The 27,291-nt window shown below is 49.9% G+C and overlaps 1 protein-coding gene across 1 annotated transcript in view; it reads left to right on the top strand.

Moving 5' to 3' along the window:
- Positions 1-301: 301 nt before the first annotated feature.
- fcho1 (FCH and mu domain containing endocytic adaptor 1) overlaps positions 302-27,291 on the top strand; it is a 33,097-nt gene continuing 6,107 nt past the window's right edge. The window contains exons 1-22 of the mRNA XM_036521308.1: positions 302-328; positions 10,016-10,107; positions 13,336-13,410; positions 13,790-13,931; positions 14,548-14,700; positions 15,011-15,115; positions 15,705-15,803; positions 16,600-16,696; positions 16,925-17,042; positions 17,245-17,269; positions 20,504-20,561; positions 21,772-21,953; positions 22,260-22,284; positions 22,469-22,531; positions 23,121-23,172; positions 23,445-23,524; positions 23,761-24,729; positions 24,830-24,936; positions 25,653-25,776; positions 26,027-26,138; positions 26,629-26,784; positions 26,881-27,013. Coding sequence (XP_036377201.1) covers positions 302-328; positions 10,016-10,107; positions 13,336-13,410; positions 13,790-13,931; positions 14,548-14,700; positions 15,011-15,115; positions 15,705-15,803; positions 16,600-16,696; positions 16,925-17,042; positions 17,245-17,269; positions 20,504-20,561; positions 21,772-21,953; positions 22,260-22,284; positions 22,469-22,531; positions 23,121-23,172; positions 23,445-23,524; positions 23,761-24,729; positions 24,830-24,936; positions 25,653-25,776; positions 26,027-26,138; positions 26,629-26,784; positions 26,881-27,013 — 2,994 coding nt within the window. The remainder of the gene's footprint in view (positions 329-10,015; positions 10,108-13,335; positions 13,411-13,789; positions 13,932-14,547; positions 14,701-15,010; positions 15,116-15,704; positions 15,804-16,599; positions 16,697-16,924; positions 17,043-17,244; positions 17,270-20,503; positions 20,562-21,771; positions 21,954-22,259; positions 22,285-22,468; positions 22,532-23,120; positions 23,173-23,444; positions 23,525-23,760; positions 24,730-24,829; positions 24,937-25,652; positions 25,777-26,026; positions 26,139-26,628; positions 26,785-26,880; positions 27,014-27,291) is intronic.

Genomic DNA, 27,291 nt, shown 5'->3' with positions numbered 1-27,291 from the left:
ACTCCACTTTGAACACGGTCCACTCTCAGCAGCCGTGCGCTACCCACTCCTACCCAGTGCTGCTGTGCTTTCCAGGTGTCTCTGGATAAGCATGTCTGCCAGGAGGCGCAAATATGTACCCTGAGTCAGCTGTGTGTGGTTCTCTGACCCCACTGTGCCTGACTCTCCGACCCATCTGTGTGTGACGGTGGGGCACAGCTTCTCTTTTATCTGGTTCTTGGCTCGGTGTTCATAGACCTGTCTGTGTTATTGTAACGTCTTTTTATTCTGATTTTTCAGATCTCCCTGAAAGTTTCTGAAGATGGCATTCTTCAAAAATAACTTCTGGGTAAGTGCCACAGTCGTTTCATTTGTCTCATGTTTGGGTTTTGGATTTTATTTTGTACAAAGGCAGTCACATTACAGTGAAAAGATGCAGAGAAGCTTCTCTCTTTTACTCTGAAACCAGTAAAACATCACAGTGTGATTACAGCCATTTCTAAAAGGTGACAGATGGAAACGTGGGAAGTAAGAAAATGCCCGGGTTTTGTAAGAGGATAGTTTTCTCCTTCGTGCAGTGTATATACGACCCCTGTTAAATTTTTAATATTTTGAACAGAGAGGTTAGGGGAGGCAGAACAGACATGGGAATGACTCAGAGAAGCATTTTTTGGATTTTGTCTTGAGATGGCGTGACAGCATGGCTGTTTGAGCCTCGGTCTGTGCCCGCTCCACTGCGCTGGAGAGACTCTGAGGGAGAGACGGGAACAGGCCAGCCTTTTGTCAGCTATTCCCAGGTGTGCGCCGTGCTCTGGAGCACCAGCACACCTGGCTGAGCTATTTCTGATGCGTCCTACTTTACCTTTCCAGCCCACAGTGAGGGAATGTGTGTGTGCGTGTGTGTGTGCGTGCGTGTGTGCGTGCGTGTGTGCGTGCGTGTGTGCGTGCGTGTGTGCGTGCGTGCGTGTGTGCGTGCGTATGTGTGTGCGTATGTGTGTGCGTGCACGTGTGCGTGCACGTGTGCGTGCGCGTGCGTGTGTGTACGTTTATTGTGTCTAGGGGGGTGGCTCAGTGTGTATAGGTATCCAAGCAGCATAAGAATCAGCTGGTCTGGTTTAAACACAGTTTGTGCTTTCATTAATTCCGTTAGTAAAATTGCAAGGTTCTTGTAATTAGTGAAGTGGTTCTTATATCTGACATAGGAATTGCATATTGCCATTAACCATCAATCCCTGACCCAGCAACTCAGTCCCTGACCAGCCTGCTCATTCATTCACACGTTCATTCATTCTGCAGCATTCTGGTCCGTTCCTGTGGCCCATGGCGCTGTGCGCTGTGACAGACTGACTCAGCCCTCCCCTGTGATGTGGCAGCCTTTCACAGCCTCATTGAGCTAATACAGCCCCACCTGCTCTCTCTCACCCTTTTCCACTGTCGGGTACTGGAACCAGGCCGGCTCACTTAGCTCAGGGACTGAGTGAGGGTCAGACCGACCGTGTCAGTGCCGCCTATTTGCATTACAGACGCTGGCCTACTTATGAGCAGGAATGAAGCCAGAGAGCCATGGCTAGGGCCACGTGAGATTTTAGATTAAATATCCTTTTTTCGGGGGGTGGGGGGATTTTTAAATGGAAAGTATGAGGCAGTGAGTACTGTAACAAACCTTGTAATATTTCGGAATAAATGAAAATTTTCATGTCTCAATTTTTGCAACCCAGGCAGCTTCAGAAAGAAGATGGAAAGTAAACCTTAAAGCAGTTTGACATCCTTAATGATACACAAGTGTCTTAAGTAACTAATCCTGAAAATCTGTGAAGAAAGCAAGACTAAGCATTCTGTTTGGATTATTAAGGGGTAAATCAATTAAAGGGTATGAGATGTAAGTGCAGTGATGCCACTCTGGAGTGCGTAATTAAACACTTTTCCACCTTTGGCAAATGGAGGAATTTCAGTCATTTCATGTGAGCGAACAATGAGAATTATGTTAATACTTAAAATGGACATATATAATGGTTATTTTTATATTTGGCTTCATGGGTAATGGGTAATTTAACTCATACCCCTGGCTTCCCTGATTTTGCATTGTCCTAGTAGTGGTGTGTGTCAGGTTACCTCACAGCGTGCTTGCTGGGGAGTTTCGGTCCTGACCTGTGTATTAGGCTACAGAGGGGCAGGGGATACCCCTTCAGGCAGCTCCTGTAGCACTGCGTCTCCCTCACAGACTGTTTCAGAGAGGGTCTGAAAGGCTAAGAGGGAGAGAAATGCTCCTGGGCCAAAGAGCACCAATATGGAAATGAACTGAAGGTCCAAAACCCATGACAATGAAAATTATATCACATGACGTCCTTTGGCTGAGAAAGCATTTTTTAGGCAGCTAAATGGTAATGGATTGTGAAATTGTGAGTCGCACAGGCAGGGGGTAGAGGGGTTTGTGAATGGGGTGGAGAGGACGGGTGCTTAATGATGCCTCTGGTGTTTGGGATACGCCGTCACCCCCATTGTACGATTGGTGGCTCGGTGACAGAGCTGACTGTGTCATTGTGAGGTGGTGGGCCAGACTATCTGTCTGCTGACCACTGGCAGGTCATGTGACTCCCTCTGCTTTTGTGTCCAGGCTTCCGTTTGTATGGGGACCAGCGAGGGGGGGAGGGGACATTTTGGCCTGTTCGGTTAAAAGAATAAGATTGTTTAGAACAAAGCTAGTCAACTGTTGCTTCCACCCAGGTCAGTGTGGGTACTAATTTAGGTCACCTGTTGAAACTTTGTTTGCATGAACAATCATAGAAACAACATTTAGTCTCTAGATAGAACACGCAGCTGATTTAGTACAATTTCAGTGTAGAAATAAGAATAACTGCTTTTCTGCTCTGTGTACCTGTAGCCTGTCCACCATCTTCTTAAGATAATGTGATACATCTCAGTGGTCCCTGATTGGCTGGCCCTGGAGAGGCTGAAAGCAAACGCGGTGACATCACAAACAGGAACCCTGCCAGCGTTCTGGTTCATAGGTCATGCTTTGTGGCTCTAGTTACCCCCGTCTCAGGTTCTGATAGTTAAAATGGGCTGCTGCTTCTCTGCTTGGCATTACCGCTGTGTTTTAGAGCAGCGGCCCTTAACGAGTCCTGGAGGAATACTTATGGTTAAGGTGACTTCATGTCAAAGGACCGAGACGAACTCCTCTTCTGTGAGCCAAACAAGTTCGGACACAGCTTCCAGCGCTGTGCTTTACTTGCTGCAGTCGTGACCTGGGTGAAGAATGTGGGCCCTGCCCATGACTGAAGGGTGTTCTCGGGCTGGTCACGTGACACGCCCTCCACAACACCGGTCAGAGCTCGGCCCGTCTCTCCCCGCTCACTAAGTTCTGGATCGTTCCCCTCACCGCTACCGCTCTGGAGCTCACTGGTCGCGAAGGAGCAGCTGGCATGTACAGGAGCCTCTAAGATAATTACCAGAGCTGTAGCTGATTCCGTCTGAGAGGGGGAGTATCCAGTCACTGTGTCCAACTGGCTCAGCTGCAGCAGTAAGCCTGTGCTGAATCTGAATCCTCACTGTGTGTCCTTGGCGAGTTTTTCCCTCTCTTCTTTTGAGATGACAGGGCTGCTTGAGAACACAGGTTTACATCTACAGTTTTTGTTCTGGCCTTTTGTGCTGTTGTTTCAGAACTTACATTTCATCATATTGTAGTATCCCATTTCCAAAATGAACGGGGTTATCACTGGGGTTATCAAACTGGACTGTAATCTTTATTGTCCCCCTGGCAGGGCGATGTAAGGTACTGTGGCGGCTAGCCGCCTTGATAAAAGACCTCAGTCAGTGATGCAGGCTGCCCTCCTCTGTGAGAGCTGCGGATTAATAGAGGGAGACTAATGACGCGCTGCTCCCTCAGATAAGGAACTGGTTCGGGGAGAATTAGCTTCACGCTCTGAGAACAGATGCAAATATTCATCTGAAGGTAGGTCATAAAAGAGAGAACGCCGGGAGAGGACTGCGCTGTGATGCCCCCGTCCTGTGCCACGCATTTCTCCTGCTTTCTTTCGTCATCTGGCCTTTCTTTCTGCTTTCCCTCCACCCAGCCCCTGCAGGCCCAAGTGGCTCTGGAGAGTTTCAACAGTGCGGTAACTGTGGCGGGACTGTGGTAACTGACAGGGTTGGAGCCTCCATGCTAATTACTATGGAGGAGAATGGGCACTGAAACCTTCCAGGGCTGCTGGGCCGTGGAGGTTATTCTGCTCCAGATACCTCTACACGAGCAGGTGATAAAAATGGGTGGTGGGTGGGTGGATGATGGGAATTCCGTTCCACTGAGTGATGCTGGTTGGGAATGAGAACCAATTCTCCAGTGTTCCACGTGTCCAACCCTCAACCCTGGGCCTCATCTCAAAGGTTCAGTGAGGATAGCATTCCACCGTGGGAGGTCTTGCCTGTACCGGACTTGGACTGTAAGTGTTGATCCATGTTTAGGATTGGGCATGAATAAATTATTTAAAATATGCCTGTTATCACAAAGATGTGAACAAGAATTACTGGTTCATTCTAATGGTTTTACCACTGTCACCTCTTTAACTGCGGTGGTCACCTAACATTTTCATGCTTTGCAGTTATGAATGCCTACCATTTGAACCAGGGCATTTAGTTTGGACATTAATTCTCATGAAGCAAGGGCTGAAAGCCCAGATTGTGGTGGGCATTCCCGCTCTCGTAGAGGTGCTCCGGGGCCAGAGTGGCGTACTGTCCTCTCCCTCCGGTGTGTGTCACATGACCACCCGTCACATGACCGCGCCGCCCTGTCTGGCCGCACGTCCCCCTCCACCGGCCCGATTAATCGAGACGGGCCAGAGCAGGGGGATTTAGCCACAGCTGATTTATCTAGTTACAAAGGTTTGAAATTAGCCTTTCCAGCGTGCACTTCAAACTATTCTTGAGCTTTTAAAGTAATTATGTGCTTTCAAGCCTGGGGGAGCGGAGGATATTTCTAATTAAAATCAAGTGAAAGCAGTTAGACGTGTGCAGGCAGTTGCAACGGGAGTTCACAGCAGGCTTCCTTACAAGCTGCTGTTGTTGGGAAGGATGTGGCAATTTAGAGAGTCTATGCTTGTTCCCGAGCTCGTTCTGCGCAAATCGGCTGACGTTCATAACATCCGGATGGGCTGCCAGCGGTGGCGTACGGTAAGATTGACGCATCCGTGTGACGCGTGATCGGTGAATCCGTGCGGTGCTTGCTCTAAATTGATGACCTTGAACAAGCAGATATTTTGAGCACCCCTCCACTCACGCGTGGCTCGGGCATGAAAGGGAGCCTTGCTTTGAGTGTCCACCTGTCCAGGGACCTATGAGTCACGGGCCAGCAGGCAAAATAAAATCACGGGACAGGCATGAGTGCTCCTTCCTCCTGGAGCCTTTATTTATCTCACTCTGTGATCTAAATCTGCACTAGAGTGGGTGGCGTCAGACTATATCAAAAAGGGCCTATACCAAGGCCCAGCTGTTAGCTAAAACATGATTACTAGTTTTGATTTCAGATTCTGGAACACTGCAGTTTCATGCTCAGATTAGATAGACTACGTATTATGAAGCTGCAAATAGATACACGTTACTTGATAACATATCGAACTGGAGCTTGAAATTGAAGTTTTCTGGAAGAAAGCGGTCAGTATTATGAATCAGAGGGAAATTATTTCATTGGTGCCTGCAACAAAAAACTTTCCCCTGGGGATTCTCCCAAAGTGCCCTGTAACTGAACCCTCCACGCAGCACACCACTAGCTTCCTCTTGTGGGCTTCTTAGCCGTCATGAGAAAGTTTGGGGCTGTTTGGATCCTCCCTGTGAAGACGAGACACCCCACACCCCCGCTGCTCGTTGTTATTGTAATGAGGCCTTCTTGAATGAGGAAAATGGTCGTCTTGATAGATTAGAGGAAAAAAAAGGGGGGGGATGCCACCCTCCATACAAAGAGAAGGCAAGATTGCCATCATATTGACAGAACATTATACCAGTGTCCCCTCTGCGCCATTGGAGGCTGTATGAAAAGAAGCTTTTCATATCAGACTTCTTCTGAGCTGCATGAAGCTGTCAGTTTGCGTCCGTGAGAAGTGGGTCAGTTCGGGGGCTGAAAGGAGGGAGAGTGGGAGTGTTGGTCCCAGCCCCAGTCCCCACGCCGACACGCATCTCCCCCGACTGCTCCTCAGATTAATGAAGGAGCGTCGCAGTTGCGCCCCACTTTGGCTGTTACCACTTGAACCCCGTTGTTTGGGCACCCGGCTGCTCTCAAAGAATGCTGGCCTGGTCAGCGTTGGGAGGGTTTTTTCTCTTTTCCAGTTCCTCCCGGTCCCCCTCGGCACCTTACCATTTGCTTTCCTACACACTGCTCGGCTTTCCTGCAGAGCGTGTGCGTTCGCGCTTTTGTCCGTTGACCTAGTGGCTCTGTTGGCAGTGTGCCTGTATGTTCCAGCTGAATTAGGTAAGAGCATCAAGTACAGCTTCCATGTAAAAGAGAAACCGGTTAAATTCAGGTTAGACCCAGAAATGAGAAACTTCTGTTCCGCAGGTGGCAGTGGGGGTTATTTGTGCGGAGTTTCCGAGCTCATTTTCTTTTGTAACGCGATGCATCTTTTTCATGGGCTGAACGGCGCGGTAACGTCATCGCGAGCTCCTCTCCTCACCGGGTCGGGCAGGGAGGACAGCGCAGTCCGCGGTGCCCTTTGTCAGTACCTTTGAACGCACTCCTTTTCTCACTCGCGCAGCATAATTAGTTTGGCGGTCACCGACACTAAAAAAAGGCGTTTAGGGGAAGTTACCAAAATACCCGCGCTTGCCATGAAGCGTTCATTGTTCAGAGTTGCGCGGTCCGGCGGGATCCGGCCCGGGTTGCCGGGTCTTAGCCGCTGTAATCGCGCGCCGTGTGTTGGGGCGGAGCAGGAGGCGGGGCACGCCGCCCTCCCCGATGGCGCCCATGTCAGGGGAGCCGAGGGCGAACTGGATACCTGCGCTGTGATGAGGTGACACAAGGGCTGGGCTCGCGAGGACAGCTCACCTTACCCCCGAGTCGGGTTTCAGCACAGAAAGGCTGAGGGCAGGAGAAGAAAGGGGGGGAAACCAGGACGGAAAGAAAAGGACCCTCGGAGCTCGACACTGAGAAGAGGGCGTGCTAATTAATTGCGTATTCTTGGTATTTTACGTCTGCTTCCTGTGCAGTGGGCCTTACATAATCAAACACAGCAGCTGCCGGCAGCTCTCCTCTTATTTGAAATGTATTATGGATTTTCTGAACGTTGCTATGAATTTATTAACGTGCTAAGAGCCTGAATTTTTTAACATGGGTTGTCATGGTTTTGACCTTTGCTGAACATGATACTGTAAACAAGGCATAATTTTAATTCTGTGCCCTGTACCCAGCCTTTGAGATGTACTGTAGTGTGGGTGGAGGATGTGGCACAGCAGGGCATCTGTACTGAGTCCAGACTGCGCTTCAAAACCAAGGACTGACTGTGTGTATGCGTGCGTGCGTGCGTGCGTGCGTGCGTGCGTGCGTGTGTGATAGTTTCTGTGTTTCTGTATTTATGCTGAGTTACTGTGTGTTTGGATGCGTCTTGAGCGTGTCAGTGCAGTGTTGTGTCTTGTCTTCAGTATTGGTGTGTGTTGTTCGTCTAGAAAGTTGTGTGCAGTTTTGCATGTGTTTTGAGTGGAGTGTGTGTGTGCTTTTGTCTTGACGTTTTGGTGTTTCAGGTGCTTTCCTGCTGCCTGCAGCACATGCACTTCTGCAGTAGGGGAATGCCAGTTCTGATAGGCCTGTGTTGTTCCCTCTCTCTCCCTGTCTCTCCAAATAAATTTCTAAACTTCTGGTGTCTAGCTCAGATTCTTTTAGGTTTCATTTTTAATGCAGTTTTAGACAACTCACAGAACACGATATCATTCTATTCCGGAGCTATTGTTTGTCTTGTTGATTCTGGAGGAATCAACACAGCCTTAAGATCTCTTTGTATCTGACATTTCACTCCACACCCACTCTGCCATTTCAGACGGCCGGTATTTGACTTTGTTTCTGTGCCTTTGAGATCCAGCAGTGTGCCAGCAGGGCTGAACGGAAGTGACTCAGTTATCTGTGGTGCTGTGCACGCCCTGCTTGGGGCATCTTGTGTAATGAACCATTAAATATCGCCCCACACCACCTACCTACAGACACACACACACACGCGCACATACACACTCACTCTCTCTCCTGTTTCGCTGATGACAGGTGGTCTGTGTTTGAAATTCTCCTCATGTCATCGTTAGCACTGTCTTTGCAGGTGTTTTGCTTAATAACTTAGCAGGGGTGCATAGCATGACATAGCGTAAATGGTGGTAGTACCCTGGAGTGCTATAATGCTGACACTGCGTGGTTTCTGATAAAGGCAGAAACGTTAGAGTGATCTGTCTGAAGTAAACGACATTGAAACCAAAGCTGTTGTGGGGACAAGTGAAAACTAAATAGTGAGTTCTGCGTTGGCTGGAGGATGTTTTTGTATTCTTTCTTTGAAAGTCTTGTCACTGCAGTTTTTATTAGGAGTGGGAGACATGGAGGCTTCTGTTCCATTGACGTCCAGACTGTGTCAGTACGCATCTATTTGGAAACTTCTGATAGTTGAGTTAGATGTGGATATGTGTTATTGAAGGACAGCACTGAAATACCCATTACATACGTATAATTATGAAGCCAGGTTAGGTACATAAGCTGATGATGAGTAAAAATTGGGGCTCTTGATAGGCCCTCTCCAGATATTGGTATTTGAATGCTCATGTTTTTCTCCCCTACAGATAGGTCTAACCTACTCATACTTTAACTGGCGGTATAAAGAGGAGTCCTAATTCTGAGAATCCTATAAGAGGACATTTAATTGGGCTAATACTGATGCATTTAAAGCAGACAGGGATTCTGGCAACAGTAACTGGGTGTAATTTCTGTTTAATTATTGGTATAGACTCGACAAGTGGCGAGAATGCCCATAACTGTCTCCGAACAATAAAAGTCTGGAATTAATGACTTTGACACTGCGCTGGCTGGAGCTCATTGCCTGTGCGTCTGCACTGTATTTTCGTTAATGGTGTAATGGATCTCATTTTGACCTGCGGCTCTGTTACATGGCAACCAATAAGCCCTAAATGAGCGATAACAGGACATGACGCCCCGGTAACTTCATAGGGTCAATTCTACTTATTCATGGTAAATTTAAGCTGTGTCAGTTTTGTAATCGGGTAGACAAAGCTTTGACTAGCAAATTTTCAATAGTGTCCTCGAGGGGCCAAATTGATTGGTTGTTTTGTGTGGCGAGGGACATGACACACAAAATGCACTGGTGGTGTAATGCGCTGTGTGTGCTGTGCAGGAAATGACCCCTACAACTGGATAATTGGTGAATGAAACGGAGTGAATGTTTGTGTTACAGCACTGATGTACATAAGCACTGGGCCTCTGCCTTCGCGGCCTCCCTGCAAGACGCCGTGATATATGATATGCAGAGGGGTGTAACTGACAAGGCCTGCATTGCAGCCAGTCCTGCTCCCTCCTGGTCAGTGATGGTTTAGTATATATGACTGGAGCCCATATACCGCATCATTCCGTTAAAGAGGAGACATAGTGTTTAAACCCTTGTATGGACACTGTGTCGTCATACAACCTCCCTCAGGCTGTTCCAAAACTGTTTTTTTCCACATATTTTGGTGTCTCTGAGGGTTTGTTTCGGTCTGTGAGAAGGGCGTGGATGCTTATGAGAGGGGCTTGTGGGGGCGGAGCTCTCAGTGTTTGCGTGACATTTTCACCGTCATACGGCTGCCCGCTTCACCAGTCTGACCTCTGGGGGAAACTCCAGTCCTGGGGGAGAGTGCTGTTACTCAAGAACAAGTGTATCACTCTGTCTCACACACACACATGCATTTCTATGCTCTTTGCTCCACAGAAAAGATGACTCAACGGAGAGGAGTCAGTACTGGTTAAGTAAAACCTCAGAGCAGTTCAGAGATGAGCACCTACAGTTTCATGTCTGCCTGTGTTTTGTTGCAGGGGGAGAAGAACGCTGGCTTCGATGTGCTCTACCACAACATGAAACATGGACAGATTGCCACCAAAGAGCTGGCAGAGTTTGTCCGGGAGAGGTAAGGATGGGGGGAGGGGGTGGAGGGAGGGAGGGGTGTTGTTTGGGGTGGCAGACCGTGTGGAAAACGTGAGGGACAGGGGGACAGATTCCAGGCATGTGGTGCAAATGACAAGAACAAGATATCCCTTCCATGGACAGGTATTTCCTCATGACTTGATATTTACACTGTACCTTCTGTTGCTCTGTGCTATACTCGGCTCATTGATCTGACACTGACCTTCAGAGGAGCCGGTAAAAAGGGATGAGAACCTGCTTTGCGCTTCCAAACGAGCGCCATTACAATGAGACCCAGCAGCGCAATCTGCACTTATCTTTCCGGCCGCTCAAATGAAGCGCTTAAGCGTTATCGCTCGCTGCTCAAAAGGAGCCCTCCAGCGCTATCGTTTGCCAGCAGAGGATCAAAAAGGACATTCCTTGGCTCTCATACCTCCCCTCTCTCCCTCGCTGTTGCGTTGCGTTTGAGCTCGAACCAGCACGCGGGCGTGTCAAGACTCAGAGATGAGGCTCGCGCCGCGCGGACAAAGGGCTCCCTGTCCGCCCTGCGCTGGAATCTGGGAGCTTGCGGTGCGGCCCGCGGCTGCAGGCGACCTCTCCGCATCAGATAAGCAGGCGGCTCCGGCCTGGGCTGCGTGTGCTGCAGGCCGCAGATCGCAGCCCTGCTCCAGCGCAAATCCCTGTGCGGATTACTGGTACGCAAGCGCTGCTGTTTTCTGCTTCTGTCCATGGCGTTGCATTTTGACTGGCCCTGCTGCCCCGCGGTCCCTCTGAGCTCAGAGCAGTTCAGGCTCAACACCGTAGCAGCACTCCGTCACAAGTGAGAGAACAGCGTAGCTCCTCTGCTCAGATGGCTGGTAGATAATCGCCTCAATAATAGCGCTTCTCCCCGAGTTCTTCTCATCTCGTACCAGAGGATTTGCGGTGGCGTTAATTAGTCGGACCGGTAGCTTGAATTAATTGCAGTAATTAAGTTTTCCGAGCGCGCGGCCAGAAAAGGGCTTTGTCACAGCACGAGAGGAGGAGGGGGGTCACATGAACTGCATTGTCACCAGGACATCGGGGGCCAGCTGAGCTCACATCGTGCTTCATTTGAGCCATGTTTTGGTGTTTGTGAGTACGTTTCCTGGCGTCGGTGGGAAATATTGCCACCCATCCACTGGCATTCTCTGTGAGCGTGCTTCAAAGCACCCTGTGAACTCTGAGGACATAAACAGGGCTGAGCGGGGACAGTGGGCACCAGAGGGAAAACGTGTGGCTCTCTGTGTCATGTGCTCAGTGCAGCTGTGGAGAACAGCTTCCTCGGCCCGGATTTACTTTTCATACAGCTCAGATTGTGAATCTCTGGAGAGATTTGTAAAATCCCAGAGGAGGACCTGTGCTCGTAGGTGATCCAGCTGAGTGGAGTCCCTGCAGTGGTGTGAATTGGGATGAATGTGATGAACTGAAATACCTATTGCTTTTACGAAGGCAAAGCGAAACCTCAGAAGCAAAGACGTGTGATTGAGAACGAAAAACGTAAAATGAAAACGAAACCAGATCAGATTTTCCGACTTATTTTCCGAAATGCTCATGCTGTCTCGAAGGCCTCCTCCCCCGACCGACGCTGATATCTTGAAGACCTCGTCCCCCACAGTACCGACGAGTGACGCTGCAGAGTAATTTCCAGGCTGCCCCCGGGCCTGGCTATCTCAGGCCTGTGTTTTTCTGTTTTAATGAGAGCCTTGGCGGCAGTGACTCAGCCGAGAGCCCTGGTGTTAAGCAGCAGAGCCTGATCAAGCACATTCCCCAGCAGGCCATAAAACGAGGTGTTGTCACTTCATCACAGAAGAGGCACGGGTGTCCGCTTCAGAGTTGCGCTCGATGGTGGCCTCGGCTCCTCTCTGTCCCTCCAAACCTGTACAGATGCATCGAGGGGTCCAAAGCAACATGAACCTGCCAAGTGTCTCATTGGAGAATTACTTGGTCACAAACTGGGACAACCGTAATTCAACCTAATTGTTACAAGATTTTTCAGAGCCTGAAAATTTGAGAGAAAATAAGCCAGTCGCTTGTTATCACCGCCTCACTCTCAGGAAATACAATTTGCTGAGACTGGGTAATTTAATATGCTTTTCATATAGCCTGCGTGCCTGTTTCCAAATGTCTAAATGAATTAGCCTCCTCTACCATAAAAGAATTTATTCAGCTCCTTTCAGATAAGACAGCTGGAGTAACTGGAGTAGCACAAAGACGCGACTGTGTCGTATCACAACGCGGCACTAAATTTGCTCGGTGTGCCCGCTCAGATAAGGGCACCGCGTTCTAGAGATAACATCAAACAGATTCTATCTGAGTTTCTCGCAAGTGAAAAGTATGGCTAATCTGCAAGTCCGCAGCTTTTAGCTATGTATAACACAAACAATATTAGAGTCATTTCTCCTAATCAAACGATGTGCTGAGGTATTACCTATATGAACGAATTGCCTATAGAAAGAATACTGGTGGAATCTTCATCTGTCTATATTTTCATACCTTTTTTTTATTGAATTACAGGTGCTTTGTTAATGGGATTTTTTTATTGTAATGTGAACAGCTGTGTGAAACGATTCATCTTTTACTTGTCGGTTCTCTATGTCTGCCAGACTCTGTGCATTTGTAATAATAATGGTTGTGGCTGTCCTGAGAAGGCACTGAGCTGTTGCTCAGAGTGTTCAGAAGAAGAGAGGAGGCTGCAGGGATGTTGTCTCTCATCTCTCCACAAGACTTCACTCGCGTTCTGCTTGGGGCCGGTGGAAAGGAAGTGATGTCTTGCTGAGGAAGGCAGTTTGTTTCTGGCTGTATTATCTCCAGTGCCCGGCCATAATGGATTATTTGAATAAAGATTTTCTTTTTCATTTTTTTCTCCCTTCCCTCTAAAGGATGTCTGGTTAACTGTTAGTTTTACATGCCGTATGCTGACATTAGGCGTCTCGTTATTTATCCTTCCAGAGTTGCTTGGTTATGCAAATCCTGAGTTTTTGGAATACATTTGCAGCTGAATTCATTTGACATCACATTAAAGCAGCAAAACGGTGTTTTGTGTAGGTGGAGGTCATACGCCACTCCCAATGTGTGAGGTTCATACTTAATGCTTGTGACAGTCATGATTCATGCCCATGTGTGCAACACCATTGCTGTCCCACACGCTTATTTGTGATTGGCCAGTTTCTGGAAGATTCTTATAGGTTGTGTTTATGTTTGTCTTTAAAAGGGCAGCCATTGAGGAGACGTATTCCAAATCCATGAGCAAACTGGCCAAGATGGCAAGCAATGGAAGTCCCCTGGGGTAAGAAAGATATGTCAGCATGAAAACCACCAACACAAACGTCTTATCCTTACATCACACTGTCCTTTAATATATACAGCCTGATTATCAAGCGTCTTGCATTTTTGTTTGTCTGTACTGTGGGCAACTGGCAGATGTAGTCTGTCCCTGCCTCCCATGGTCCTGTCTGCCTTCTGCACTTGCAGTTATGTGACCCAGGATATGTAGCTGCAGTTTGACCGCAGACAGACTGCAGTCTGTTATTATTCCCTTCACTCTTTGAGCTTTGAGTTCCTTTGTGTCACACTGTAGATGTGATGCTATTGAATTATTGCCGTGCATCATTTGTAAGTGCGATGAATGGGAGCGGGTGGATGACGCGCAGCTCTCTGGCCCCCAGGACGTTCGCGCCCATGTGGGACGTGTTCCGCGTGTCGTCGGACAAGCTGGCGCTGTGCCACCTGGAGCTGATGAGGAAGATGAACGACCTCATCCGCGACATCAATAAGTACGGCGACGAGCAGGTCAAAGTTCACCGGAAGGTAAACAGCCCGGCACACCCCCCCCCTCACGGTCCCGGCCCCGCCCGCTCCACGCAGCTCATCTCCCCTCCACCTGTCCTGTGTGCACGGCGTCCATGCGGTGCGCACGCTGGCGGGGATTTCCTCTCGATGGGTCTTCCTCTCTTTCTCGCGCTGCCTCCACTGCGCTGCTTCCTGCCCGCACGTTAGAGGCGTGCGGTCGCCATTTCTCTGATCATGTGATGTGGCGCAGAGGGGAGGATGTTACGGTCCTTCAGTTCATCACATTGTCACTCTGTTGACGGTGTGTAGCGTATCCCTGTGTGCTGCGCTGTCCCTGCGCACCAGCCCCCATGCGCTGAGCTCACTCGCTCTGTCAGGCCCCCTGCTTGCTCTTTGCTTCTCGCACAGCTGAATTAGTATTCATGTTTATACCACAGAAGGAACTTGAGGAGGAGATAGCGGCACTATCTTAAGAGCAGCGTTTAAAAGCGGAAGGGGGAGGCTGCCCTGTTGTGTTACCTCCTGGCGGTTTCACCCTCTCGGCTCAGGCGCGTTTCCTGTGTGGTGAGAGTGTCCCCCCCCCACCCGTGAGTCCAATGAAACGGCGCTGAGCGCGAGCGTGTCTCTGCCGCAGATGAAGGAGGAGGCGGTGGGCACGCTGGAGGCCGTGCAGGCGCTGCAGGCGCAGAGCGGCCAGCTGCAGAAGGCCCGGGAGAGCTACCAGGGGAAGAGCGCCGAGCTGGAGCGCCTGCGCAGGGAGGGAGCCCCGCAGAAGGAGCAGGAGAAGGTGCCCGGGCACGCCCACCCGTCACACTGCAGCCAATGGCATTCCGCCAGGGATGGGATCATTCTGTCAGAGCCACCTGCATGATGTCACAAATGAGTGTCATGCCAGTGTCACAGTGGTACTTCAGTATGTAATGTACTGTAACGTCATGAACATGATGTCACAGTGGTACTTCAGTGTCATGATATATATAGGGGTGGAGGCAGTCTGTTACTGTCACAAAAGCAACACTCTTCACCACTCCCCATCTTCTTTGAACAGTTACAGAAAGACCAATGCTCTCTCTGTCTCGTCCTCTCTTACCCTCTAGGCCGAGGTTAAGGTGAAGAAGTCAGGGGAGTCCTTGGGCTCCTGTATAGAGAAGTACAACCGCGTGGGTGGAGACTTTGAGCAGAAGATGTGTGAATCCGCACAGGTCAGTTGGGGTGGCTTATGGGCAGGACATTGGTTCAGGAGATCTGGGCACAGTGGCACTAACCCCTGTTACCAACACCCAACTGACCCTTGGAGCACTGCAGCCATTCCAATGTAGTTCTGACCCGCTGTTCACAGTATGGGCTACAGTCACGATGGTGGATACATGTGAGTGTTCAGAGAAAAGGCATTCTGGACAGTGCTGGTTGGGGACAGGGCTGCATTCAGACAGCACTGAGTAATGAGTACAGAGTCAGAACGTCTCTGAGCCCAGGAGGGCATGCTGCGGTCCCGCAGATTAGCCGAACTTTATTCACACAATGACAGTGTCACCATGGCTACCGTTACCGTTTCCACGGTAACCCTCTAGCAAAACTAAATGAATGCTGCTATATTTATATAGAACATAATGTAAATCCTTGCAAATAATTACTGCATGTCATCTTGTCTAAGGCAGGTACGTGTGTAGCAATTAGGTGTGGGTAGTGTCTACCGCTGTGCAGGTCATAGAAGTCAGCGGCATTGACAGTAGCCAGGAGGGGAAGGTGGAGCGTAATAACCGTGATTTTCTGTGCCGCTGACACGAGCAGAAGTTCCAGGACATCGAGGAGGCTCACCTGCGGCAAATGAAGCAGCTCATTAAGGCCTACTCGCACTCCATCGAGGACACCCACGTGCAGGTGGGGCAGGTACGTGTCGAGTGACGACGACGACGACGACGACGCTGTCGCCAGCTTCTCATTAGCTAAAGCCGCTATAGCGCACCTCTGGGCCCCAGACGTGACGCAGAATCGCAGTGTCCGCCTCCCCCTCAGGTTCTCAGGCTAGCTCGTCCGCCTCACGCAGGGTGACAGCGCTGTCTGCGGTGGGAATAGGGAGGGGGAGTTCCTCCTGAGGTCAGTCTTGGAAGCGCCGAGCGGCGTGCTGCAATCGACCACAGGGGTGATGCTTAAGGAAGTCAGTCTGTGCTGCTAATGCTAGTGCAGAAGCTGGGGCTGCAATTATGCCGAGGCAGGAAGAAGGCAGCGGTAGTGTGGAAGTAAGGTTTCGGTGCTTTTTTTTTTTTTTTTAACCTGCAGCTCTTCCTACAGAGATTTGTTTTGAAAAACAGTAAGGTACTTATTCCCATCTTTGACAATCTAAGTGAGTCACGACTCCCCCAGAACACACTTGGGATCCTGTTTATATGGTGAGATGTTTTCGCAAAACACTGCAATGATCTTTGAAGTACTTTTTCTGCATATTTAGTAGCAAGATGTTCAGGCAGAATTTTAATAAAATGTAAAAATATGTGACTCCTGACAGTAAGAGGACTTTCTTATCTCTAAACTGGGAAGAGAGCGATCTGTAGCCGCATGCATGTGTGAGTGTAGTCTTGGTATTTTGGCTGCCTTTGGGCGAGAGTAGTGCTGGGTCATGTGTATGTCACAGGGCGAAGGGGCTGTCAGTGAGGCTGAATGTTGTCTCTTCTCTTCCTCTCTCCAGGTGCACGAGGAGTTCAAGCAGAATGTGGAGAACATTGGCATTGAGAACCTCATCCAGAAGTTCTCTGAGCAGAAGGGTACAGGCAAGGACAGGCCAGGTAGGACAGCCACTCAGTGCGAGCAGATGAACCCAGGCTTTCTGCCACTGAAGACGTACAGAGGCTGGTGCTTTAGAGTGTTTATCTTTGCCTCTGTCAGTGTATTTATGGTTTGTTGTTTATGTTAGGGTCAGTATGTCAGCATGAGTGTTCTCACTGTGTGTGTGTGTGTGTGTGTGTTAGCGTTGCTAGAGTGAATTCAGAGCAGTGTGCCCCTGTGTGTTGCAGTTCCAGTGGGGTTTGAGGGGTACAGCTCCAGTGTGGTGTCTGAGGGGGGGAAGCGGAGTCGAGGCAAAGCCTTCCGAATCCCCGGTCTGAGCAAGAGGGACAAAGAGCCAGACACTACGTGAGCTCCGTGCCACTGTCACACGAACAGTCACTCGCTCCAGTTCCCACAGTGAACACTCCTATACTGTCTCACACACACACACACACACACACACACTGATACCCGCAGTCAGCCTCGGCCAGCATGCAAATCCCTGTTTATCAGTCCTGCCTGTAATTATAGCTTCTGCTCCTCACTGTGTCTGTGTGTCTTCTTTCAGGGATTCGACTGTCACAGAGCCTCAGGTGAGTACCCGTGGCTTGACGAAACGCAGACACGGTGAAGAGGATTGTAGCTGCGGATAAAAAAAAAAAAAAAAACAGGCCTCTCTCTCACTTAGCTCTGCTCACACCCAGACGGCCTCATCTGGAAATGAGAGCAACCCACTTACGTCCTGCCAGGGTGGGGAGAAAGGGGGATGGAGTGAAGGAGACGAAAGGGGGGTGCCGTGCCAATTTAATGCCATTTAAGTCCTGGCAGTTCATCGGCTTCTCCCGCTGGGGGGGAGGGGGAGGGTCCAAATGGGGAGGGATTCCATACCTCTGCCCCGCATTGATCGGAGTGTGCTGGCGCGTTAGGCTCGGGTGGGGGCCTGCGGCAAGGCATGTAGCGCATACGCCGCACGTGGCCGTGATATCGGATCCGTCGGCTCTTCCCGCCTGCGGCTGTTTACAGAGCACAGGCAAGCCGCACATCCCGTCTCTGCGTCCCCCTGCCAGCCTGCTGACGGACGCAAGCCACCGACGTGTCGGGTTACCGCCCTATTTTCAGCCTTCTCAGAACCCAGGGGTTAAGGAGAGTGGGCCTGGATTAATTGGCAGCCGAGACCCTTTTAATAGACGTGTGCCACACACGGGGCAGCAGGCTAAAGCGCTCGGGGAGCTTTCGCTCGCAAACAGACACGGAATTGACCGGTTGAAATTGACTCGTTGGTCCTCGTTCACACAGTGCAGCGTAAGAGCACATCGAGCTGCTGTCCAGGCGAGCCACACTCACACAGCATCTTGCTGGACCTTAAAATTTAGTCAGGCATCATACACAGCCTCTTAACTCACTAGTTAGGCAGTCCTTTCATATGCTGCTAGTTAGCTAGTTAAAATGACACAATCTCCAGCTATAGTTTCCCCATTGATAGTGAACACATTTTTAGGTTGGGGGAGAAAAGCAAGCTTTAGTTGACAGTGTTATAAGCATATCTCCAATAGCATAGTATATTGATGCTGGTCAGTCAGCCTTATCAAGCTATTTTAACTGGAGAAGCATCACAAGGAAAGTAAACGCATCAAGCTTGCTACGTATCTAATCACTTTAGCCATAAAATGTTGTTAGGCTGCCTACTTGATCATTTGTGATAAGCTCTGTGGTAATGATAATGTTATACAGTTACGCAGGACATTTAAACAAATGTAGCCAAATGAGGAGGATCCTTAGAAGTAAGCAGCACATACCTGTAGCTAATGTAATGAAGGGTAAATGAAGCCTTGTGTCATTGTCTAAAGCCCTACTGTGTGTGTGGGCCTGTTTTTTGACACTGCTTGTCCTTTTTGATGTGGGACACCACAGTGAGCAGAAACAAGAACCAGACTGACTGACTGGTTCTGGTCATTGTTGAATAGCATCAGAAAGGTATCTAGTGTTATTGAAAAACCGTATTAAAAATGTCTGCTATTTACAGGTATGACGATTCAGTAACATTATTCTAAACACTGATCGGGCTTTTCCTTTAAAGCTGATTGAGGTAGTACTTAAGCTAATACTAGTGTCACTACTGCTATGATAATCATAACCCACGCCTGTATTTCCAAGGTATCCATCATTTTTTGTCCTCAAATATTGGGTCCAGTGTGCCCAGGGCCTCCAAGAGCTGGTGACGATTGAATGTGTGCATTTTGCCTCAGGCATTGATCATGTCTTTTCTCTCAATGTTAACTGATTTTGTTGTAACAAACCATTAATGACCTGCAACCCCTCTTCTGGAGACCCCCTATATTCCAAAAGATCCTTCGTGAGAAGCCCCCCCCCCCCCCTTTCCCCTAACAAATTTATTCAAATTTAGATTAAGCTCAGATGAATGGACTTTAAAGCCAAACAGTGACTATAATATCTCCCCATCTTTCCTCTACTTACCTAGAATTTAATATAATTTAACACAGTCAAGTAGAAGCAGCATAACATTGAGTTGCTATTTTGAAACTGAGCTGTGCGCAGTTTCTGAAAGAACAAAAGAACAATTTCCTTTAAGTCTTTTGCCAACCATACTAGGATATTAAAAAAAAGGAATCGGGCCATTAACTTGGTCTGAAATCGAAAATGCTCATGATCAGTTTATATCCTGTGTGCCTCTGGGGTTTTCTGAAAACTGATCCTCAGACCCTTAGCAGTCAACCAACACCTACTTAACATAGAGCTGTTAATTCTTTAAATCTAAATTTGTCATTTCTATCTATACACTTTAGTCAGCTTGGTTTTTTTTACATGCAACAGTGATCTAGCATTTTCTTCATTTACTGTTCTTAGTAACACCAGAGCAGACTGTACACACTGCAAATGAACTGAAATTGTTGGCTGTACTGCTTGAACCACAAACTTACATTTACATTTACATTTATTTATTTAGCAGACGCTTTTATCCAAAGCAACTTACAAAAGTGCATACAGTAAGTATAGCGACAGTACGGGGACAGGATGTGTACAGTTATACAATGAGACCGTTCTCAGCTGGGAGCAAGGTCTGTTTGAGGACACAGTACAATCAGATTTGTACAATTACAGCGTATAGGGCAACTAATACGATACACCTTCAAACAGCAAACTTCAACAACTTCAGACGGCACAATGAGTGTCAGGGTAAAGGCGGCGACAAGAAACAATTTTAAAGCACAGCAATTTACGACAGCACTGATGGGGGGGCAGCAATTGTCCAGGTAGAGTCTGAAGAGGTGCGTCTTCAGGCCCCCCCTGAAGGAATGGGGTGAAGGAGCTGTCCGTAGCAGGACAGGGAGTTCGTTCCTCCACTGGGGAGCGATGTAGGTGAGACGCCGATGTCTGGCAGAACGAGCACCTCCTGCCTTGACCATGCGAGGAGCGAGGCGTCCAGTTGCTGCTGAGCGCAGGGGTCGGGCTGGTGTGTAGGGCTGGATGAGTTCTTGGAGGTAGGTAGGGGCTGTCCTGTTGATTGCAGAGAAGGCGAGGGTCAGGGTCTTGAATCTGATCCTGGCAGTGACAGGAAGCCAGTGGAGGGATTTAAGCAGGGGAGTAACATGGGAGAATTTGGGGAGGTTGAAGATTAGTCGGGCAGCTGCGTTCTGGATGAACTGGAGAGGCTGGGTGGTACAGGCTGGGAGGCCTGCGAGGAGAGCGTTGCAGTAGTCTAGTCGAGGGAAAACTGTGGCCTGGATAAGGAGCTGAACTTGGCATTGAGATGTGCACTAATGATTGTCTATCCATCTGTCTGTGTCTCTCTGTCTGTCTCTGTGCAGAACTCTCCAGAGGTGGATGAGGAGGGCTTTGTTGTCCGCACTGACGTCACTGAGAATGATATCCTTGACCAGCCGTTGCGCTGTGTACGCACCATGAAGTGTCTGCAGTAAAGGGTGTTTGATCATAAGCTGGATATGGGCTCTCGGGTATAAGAAACTGAGAGCTTTTGACTGAGGGAACAGTTTGTGTATTCCTTTGTGTAATAGAATATTAATGAACTCCTACCTTTATTGATCTCTTAGGAAATTCTAAGCAACCTGCTGTTGCTGAGAGTGAGCTGAACTGCTTGTGTCTCTTGGTTTAGCATTTGATATAAATGGCAGCTTTTAATTCAACTCATGGTTATTTCTGCGGAAGCGTGGGTCTATGAGTTTGTTTCTTCTGTGTTTCTAATTCTACCTGGTTAGCACAGCTGCAAGAACCAAGCTCCATGTCCTCTCAGCAATATCTTTCTTGCTCACACACGGATAAGTGTGTGACAGGAATGAAATAACAGGAAAGGCAGTGATAAGGCAGGACGGGGAGGTGCAGAAAGCTGATCCGAGTGTGTCCCTCCTATCCTGTCACCTCAAGCACAGTGCAGCCACTGCGAGCTCGACAGGAAGTGCTGCCGTTTGCTGGACTCTCATTCATTTTGGAAACGTTCTCTTTTTCTGGCATTGCTTCATCGCCCCAAAGAGCAGCGCAGGCAAACCAATAATGAGCACAGAGCGTTTGTGTAATGCGGAAACTCAAATTATAAGACTTGCACCAAGTGCACTCTACATTATCGTCTCATGCAATGGTAAGTTTTTCAAATATGAAAATGAGAAAATGCTTCCTGAAAGTAGCCTTTATTTGGACTTTATTTTAGCCTTTATTAGGACTCGGTGCGCGCTTCATCCCGGCCGGGGCGCTGTGCTGTGGCCGGCAGCAGTGTTCAGTGTTCCCCACACCACCCCCGCTGTCTCCACACAGCTCTCTCCCTGCTGTCCTGTGTCTTTCGCAGGGTTGCAGACGGCTTCTCCACAAAAGTGTGAATCTGTCGATAGGCCCTTTCGAACCCAAATATAAAACTGCAGTTAACTTCTCTTACAAAAATACATTGCATTACATGATTCTTTGCATGTTGGTGAACTTTTGACGTCCATGTCTTGCCAGAGTCCTGACGGGAGTGTAGGACTTTGATTCTCCCGTATCAGAGTGTATAGGACTTTGCTGTGTCACAGTGTGTAGGATGCGGCCCTGTTCCTCACTTCTCCTTAACTGCGGCCTCCCGCCTCCGCACGCTGTGCCCAGGAGAAAGAGACCAATTTCTACTCCAGCGACTCGGACTTCGACGACGACGAGCCCAAGAAGTTCCACATCCAGATCCGGCCCGTGGGCAGCAGCAGCCGGAGCAGCTCAGCTGCCAATGAGCTGGAGCTACGGGCCACTGTGGGGGCACTGACCCTGCCCCCCAACAGAGGGGTATGAACACAGGACCGGGTCTGATGATCCAGCCAGCAGAGATGGGTAGTGGGGCACATTCATGTCTGCTCTAAGCTGAGCTGAGTAGATAAGTATAATAATTAACTAACAATTGAAGGACAAACAACAGAAAAGTTAAGAGGGGTGCAATGGATATATATAACTTCATTTACAAACAAACACGCTTGTTTTTTCCATTTATTCCTGTTCTGTTAAAACTGAAAAGGTTAGTGGAACTGAAAAAGGCAGCGCCTATGTGAGAGAAGTGAAATAATCTTTCTCTTTTTTTTCCCCTCCACTTGCCAGGTCTCAATCAAGAAGCAGCTCTCCAGTAAGTCTGGCTTTATTATAAACTCTCTCGGTCTGTCCCAGCATGAGAGCCTGCTCTAATTCAGGAGCGCCACCTGGTATACCGCCCTCCCCCTGTGTGAAGGTAGTTTGTGTTGAGGGCTCAGGTCAGTCGGATGTGCGAGGCCTGTTCTCACACCCCCCCGTCTGTTGTACCCGCATCGCAGGGAACTCGAGCCGCGCGGCCGGAGCACACTCAGAAGGGGAGGGGGACGGCGCCCCCCGCAGGGGTGAGCTCACACTCTTTGCCGTTTGCTCTCTCGTGTAGCACGGTGGCGCGGTGAGCGGGGACCCCGCTGCTTCCTGCTGCTTGATGACTCGTTAGCGCGTGCCGCGCTTCAGAGCGCCGTGCCTCTCTTCATTATGAGCGCTGTGAACGGCGGGCTCGCGGAGCCAGCGGCGGCTCTGCTCCGGCCCTGCGGGGGCTCTCCCTCCCAGCCTCGCGCTTAATTACCGGCTCTGATGAGAGGCGGGGGTAAAGAGCCTCTCGCCGTTTTACTCCAATAAACAATATTGATATGAGCGTTAATTTCCCCTCTCTTCTCACACATGGCTCCACTCAGGCATCTCGAGTCCCAGTGCAGTCAAAAAATACCATTTTTCAATTAAGATGAAAAGAAGGAGAACATTTTTCATTACGCTGAGTCTCTCTACGTTAAAAATATCCACGCTAGGGATTGTTCGGTGTAGCGAATGCCGTATGATCATGCCTACGAGATGAGTTTGGCAAAATGAACCTTTTTGTGAATGCTCGGCCGGTATGGTTCGGAAGCCGTCTGAGCGAAACTCATGACCCGCTGCTATGTTTTCCTGCTGCAGACAGTGACCAGGACCGACTGCGGAGATCCACCTCCAGCCCGGATCACAGCAGGTAATCCGGTCCTGCTTCCCTAGCCCAATACAAAGCGGAAATTGGGGCGTGAGGAAGAGGGGGACCAAGAACAATGTGAACACTAATACATAATGCTGTCTGAAGTACTATATGTTACTGGTAACTATGACTTTGGAAATAATGTGTGAAAAATTATTAGGGGCAGCACTGGAGCAGCGGCTCCTAAAACTCTCCTAAATCCCGCCCCCCCCCTTTCCCCATCTCTCTGCTGTTCGAACCCTCCCCTCATCTCTCTCCCTCTCTCCCTCCAGGTTGAGCTCTACAGTGTCGGGCTCGGAGGCGCTGTTTGGCCCACCTCTGGAGTCAGCCTTCAAGACCAGCAGATTTGCCGGTAAGGAGCAGGTTGACAGTTTGGAGAGAGACTGTGGAGCTGCTGTCCTAAAACTGTCATAAATCCAATTACTTTGATTTATGGAACTAAAGTTGTGTCTCGCAATTGTGTCTCTGAGTAATTCACCAGAAAATGAAAAGTCGTTTAGCAGAGAGGAATATTTAGCGCTTGATGGAGGATGCGGAGACTTGCCGTCAGAATTACCGTCTCTGTGTTTCCCCCCCACTACGTCCCAGACGCCGCCTTCTCTTCGGACTCCTCCTCCCCGGATAACGTGGAAGACTCGGGTCTCGACTCGCCCTCCCATCAGCCCCTTGGGCCGTCTCCAGAGCCGACCGGCTGGGCAGCCTGGCCGGCAGCGCCGCAGGCCAAGGGTCCAGCGGGGCTGGGAAGGCAGTCGGATCCCTTCCTGCCAGCCCTCCGTGATCCGTCTCCAGGGCAGGGCCCCCCTGCGCAGGACAACCCAGCCGGCCTGTGGGCTCCGGGCCCCTGTTCTCCGCCCCCCGTGCCCCCCGTGGACCCCGCCGTTTTCGGCGTCCCCGCTTTCGGCCGTCCGCTGGCCCCCGCGGAGCTGGAGCCTTCGGTGTGGAGCTGCAGGCACATCCCCCAGGAGGACCCCTTCCTCGCCTTCGAGAGGACCGCTCCCTCAGCGCCGCTGCCCCCGCCAGAGCCCTGGGCCCCTCCTCCGCCCTGCCGGTCCCGGGACAGCAGGGGCCGGGAGCCGCACAGGGACCCCCTCTCCATCTCCTTCAATGACTGCAGGTCGCTCCCTGCCACCTCCTCCTCCTCCCGTAAAGACAGAGACAGAGACCAAGGTGTCCCTGCCCTGGACTCTCCCGAGGACCCCTTCTCCATCACCATGATTGGCAGCCCGACGCACCAGTCCTCCCTGGGCAGCGGCAGGAGCCGGCTGGCGTCCGGCTCCGGCTCCGGCTCCAACCCCGGCTCTGGCTTTCAGCCTAAGAAAGAGATGATGTGCCAGAGCTCTGTGCACAACCCCTTTAGCGAAGGCCCCACCGCGGGGGTGCAGGCGGGCACGGGGGCGGGACAGGACGAGTCCAGAAAGCAGAGGCCCTCCGAGGGGGAGCAGCGCAGGAATGGCCTGGCCCCCGCGCAGCAGCCTGGCCCGCAGGAGGACCCGCGCCTCTCTGCTGGCAAGGAGCAGAGCTGCCTGGGCCTCAGCGCACAGCCGCCGCTCAACGCAGGTACAAGCAGACCCACGGACACTCAGCTGTGCTACGGCCGTTCGGCTGCTCCGCACGCTGCCCCTCTGAACGCCTTCCTCTCCCTCTGCTCTCCCTTCAGTGACCCCCCCTCACTCCCGGCGGGACAGCGCGGAGCTGCTGGAGGCGTCCCCCGCCCGGCCGGCCCGAGCCAAGAGGACCACCAGCTCACTGAGCAGCAGCGAAAGGGTCGGTCCCACGCGCGCACACACACACACACACATACACACATACACACACACACACACACACACACATACACACACACACACACACACACACACACACACACACACACACACACACACACACACACATACACACACACACACATACACACACACACACACACACACACATACACATATCAACATGCATAGCCACATATGTGCTTGCACGCACATACATGCGCAATGCTCAGTAGTTGGTTTTTACTGCTGCTACAGTAGATACTCTTCCATCAGGTACTTGCCTGAAAACGTGTGTCATTTCAACGCTTACAAACAGTTACCTTAAGACCAATGAAACCTTCAGTATAAAAGTGGATGCTTGATTGATTGATTGCTTGATTCTCTGATGTCTCATCATGAAAATGTCTGAAAACATAGTAGCTCAATGCATCAGTGTCACTTCTGTTCAGCAGAGTTCATAGAGAGCTTAATTGTATATTTTTAATATGTACTGCACCAGTTCTGCAAATGTTGTCAAATTGTCCTGAATTGATAGCAAGGCTTCTGTAATACCTGATGTTTGTCACAGAAATTGTACTAATAAACCCTGAGTCATTCTGAAGTTATTTATATCACAGATGTGTCAGTAATGCTCAGTATGCTGGTTGAATAGTAATAGCAGTGGATGTTAGCAGGCTTGACTTGTAGCCGTAACTGTACCCGTTCCTGTTTCAGTCCACATCTGTGTGCTCCTCTCCGCTCCCTGCCCCCAGCCCGCCACTCCCCACCACCTCCTCCTCCAGCCCCAGTGAGTGGGCGGGTCAGGCATCCACCCCACGAGCCCCCAGTCCTGCCCGAGGTGGGTACCCCCAGCGCTCGTACATCACCTTAATGTGATGTGATGTATGGTTTTACCACTCACTTTCCCATTCCCGCGATCTTTCATCACTCATTGCAAAACAGTTCTAGAACACCACATTTCTGTACGAAATTGTGTTTTTACATTTTGGCATAAAATGCTTGTTCTTGCCTCAAAGCAAGTAATCTGCCTTTTCTGCTCAGCGCACCATTGGCAGCTCAGTCCACACACTTCTGTGTCCCTGCTGCAGGTCTGTCTCGAGGGCCGAGCCCCATCTCTCTCAGTACCCAGGAGTCCTGGCCTGTGGCGGCGGCCCTCACTGAGTACATCAATGCTTACTTCAGGGGCGGAGAGCACAACCGGTCAGCACGCCTCACGGTTCTCCGCACCATACCGCACACCGCAGTTCCGCTACACCACACCGTACATGTTTGCCATGGAGTTCTGTGGAGTTAAGAATAAGAATAAGAAATACTTGATTAATCCCGAAGGAAGTTTGAGTGTCACAACTGCACCCTCCGGCACACATCAAAAACAACAAAAGAATAAATTGAATAAAGTAGAGAGGTATAAAATACAACAAATAGAAAGATGTATGTGGAAGTACAGTACTTCTGTAGTTGTCATATAATAAATAAATGAGAATAGTGAGATAGAGAAGTTATCATCCTTGTGCTATGATTATATACATAGTATATAATGAATTATGAAACTAGAATAAACAAGAGTAAGGTTATTGCTATTATACAGTATGAAAGTGCAGTAGAAAAACGGTTATTGTTGTGTTAAGTGTGTGAAGAAGTGGTGAGAGACATGAGTGCTGAAGGGGAGTCTGTTTGCTTCTCTACTCAGCTGTCTGGTGAAGATCACAGGGGACCTCACCATGTCCTTCCCTGCTGGCATCACTCGCGTCTTCACCGCTAACCCCAACACCCCTGTCCTCAGCTTCCGACTGGTGAACATAGCGAAAGTGGACAGCTTTTTGCCCAACCCAAAGCTGCTCTACAGGTAGGCCGCTGACATTTAAATGGAAGGCACGCTTTTGTAGGGTCCGGCAGAATTTTCACCAGCCCGCTAACCCTTTGTGTGTGTGCCTCTCTTCAGCGACCCTTCTCAGAGCGACCCAGATGCCAGAGACTTCTGGTTCAACATGCAGGCTCTCAACGTCCACCTCCAGAGAGAGGCTGAGCTCAACCCCCAGGCGTCCTACTACAACGTGGGCATACTGAAATACCAGGTGAGAGCCCGCCTCAGCTCTGACAGACTGCTCCACCTTCCACTGTGGTGGAGAGTGTTGGATTTACCATTTCCATCATGGACAGAGGCTCATCCAACACTTGCATCGACACATAGTGTTATCCCGGCATGCGGTCATGTTAAGCTTTTGAAATGGCGCAGCAAACTAACTGGTTTTATGCCCCCAGTCAGACGTTCAGGTGTACTGTTCACATAAGTCATTTTGTCTTTTGCCATCTCTTGCGGAGGAAATGCAAAAGTGCCCTCTGATATATTGCT

This window comes from Megalops cyprinoides, chromosome 2, assembly GCF_013368585.1.
Source record: "Megalops cyprinoides isolate fMegCyp1 chromosome 2, fMegCyp1.pri, whole genome shotgun sequence".
Lineage (NCBI taxonomy): Eukaryota > Metazoa > Chordata > Actinopteri > Elopiformes > Megalopidae > Megalops > Megalops cyprinoides.
Note: the sequence above shows the minus strand (reverse complement) of the source record. Positions and strands in the feature narration are given on the sequence as shown.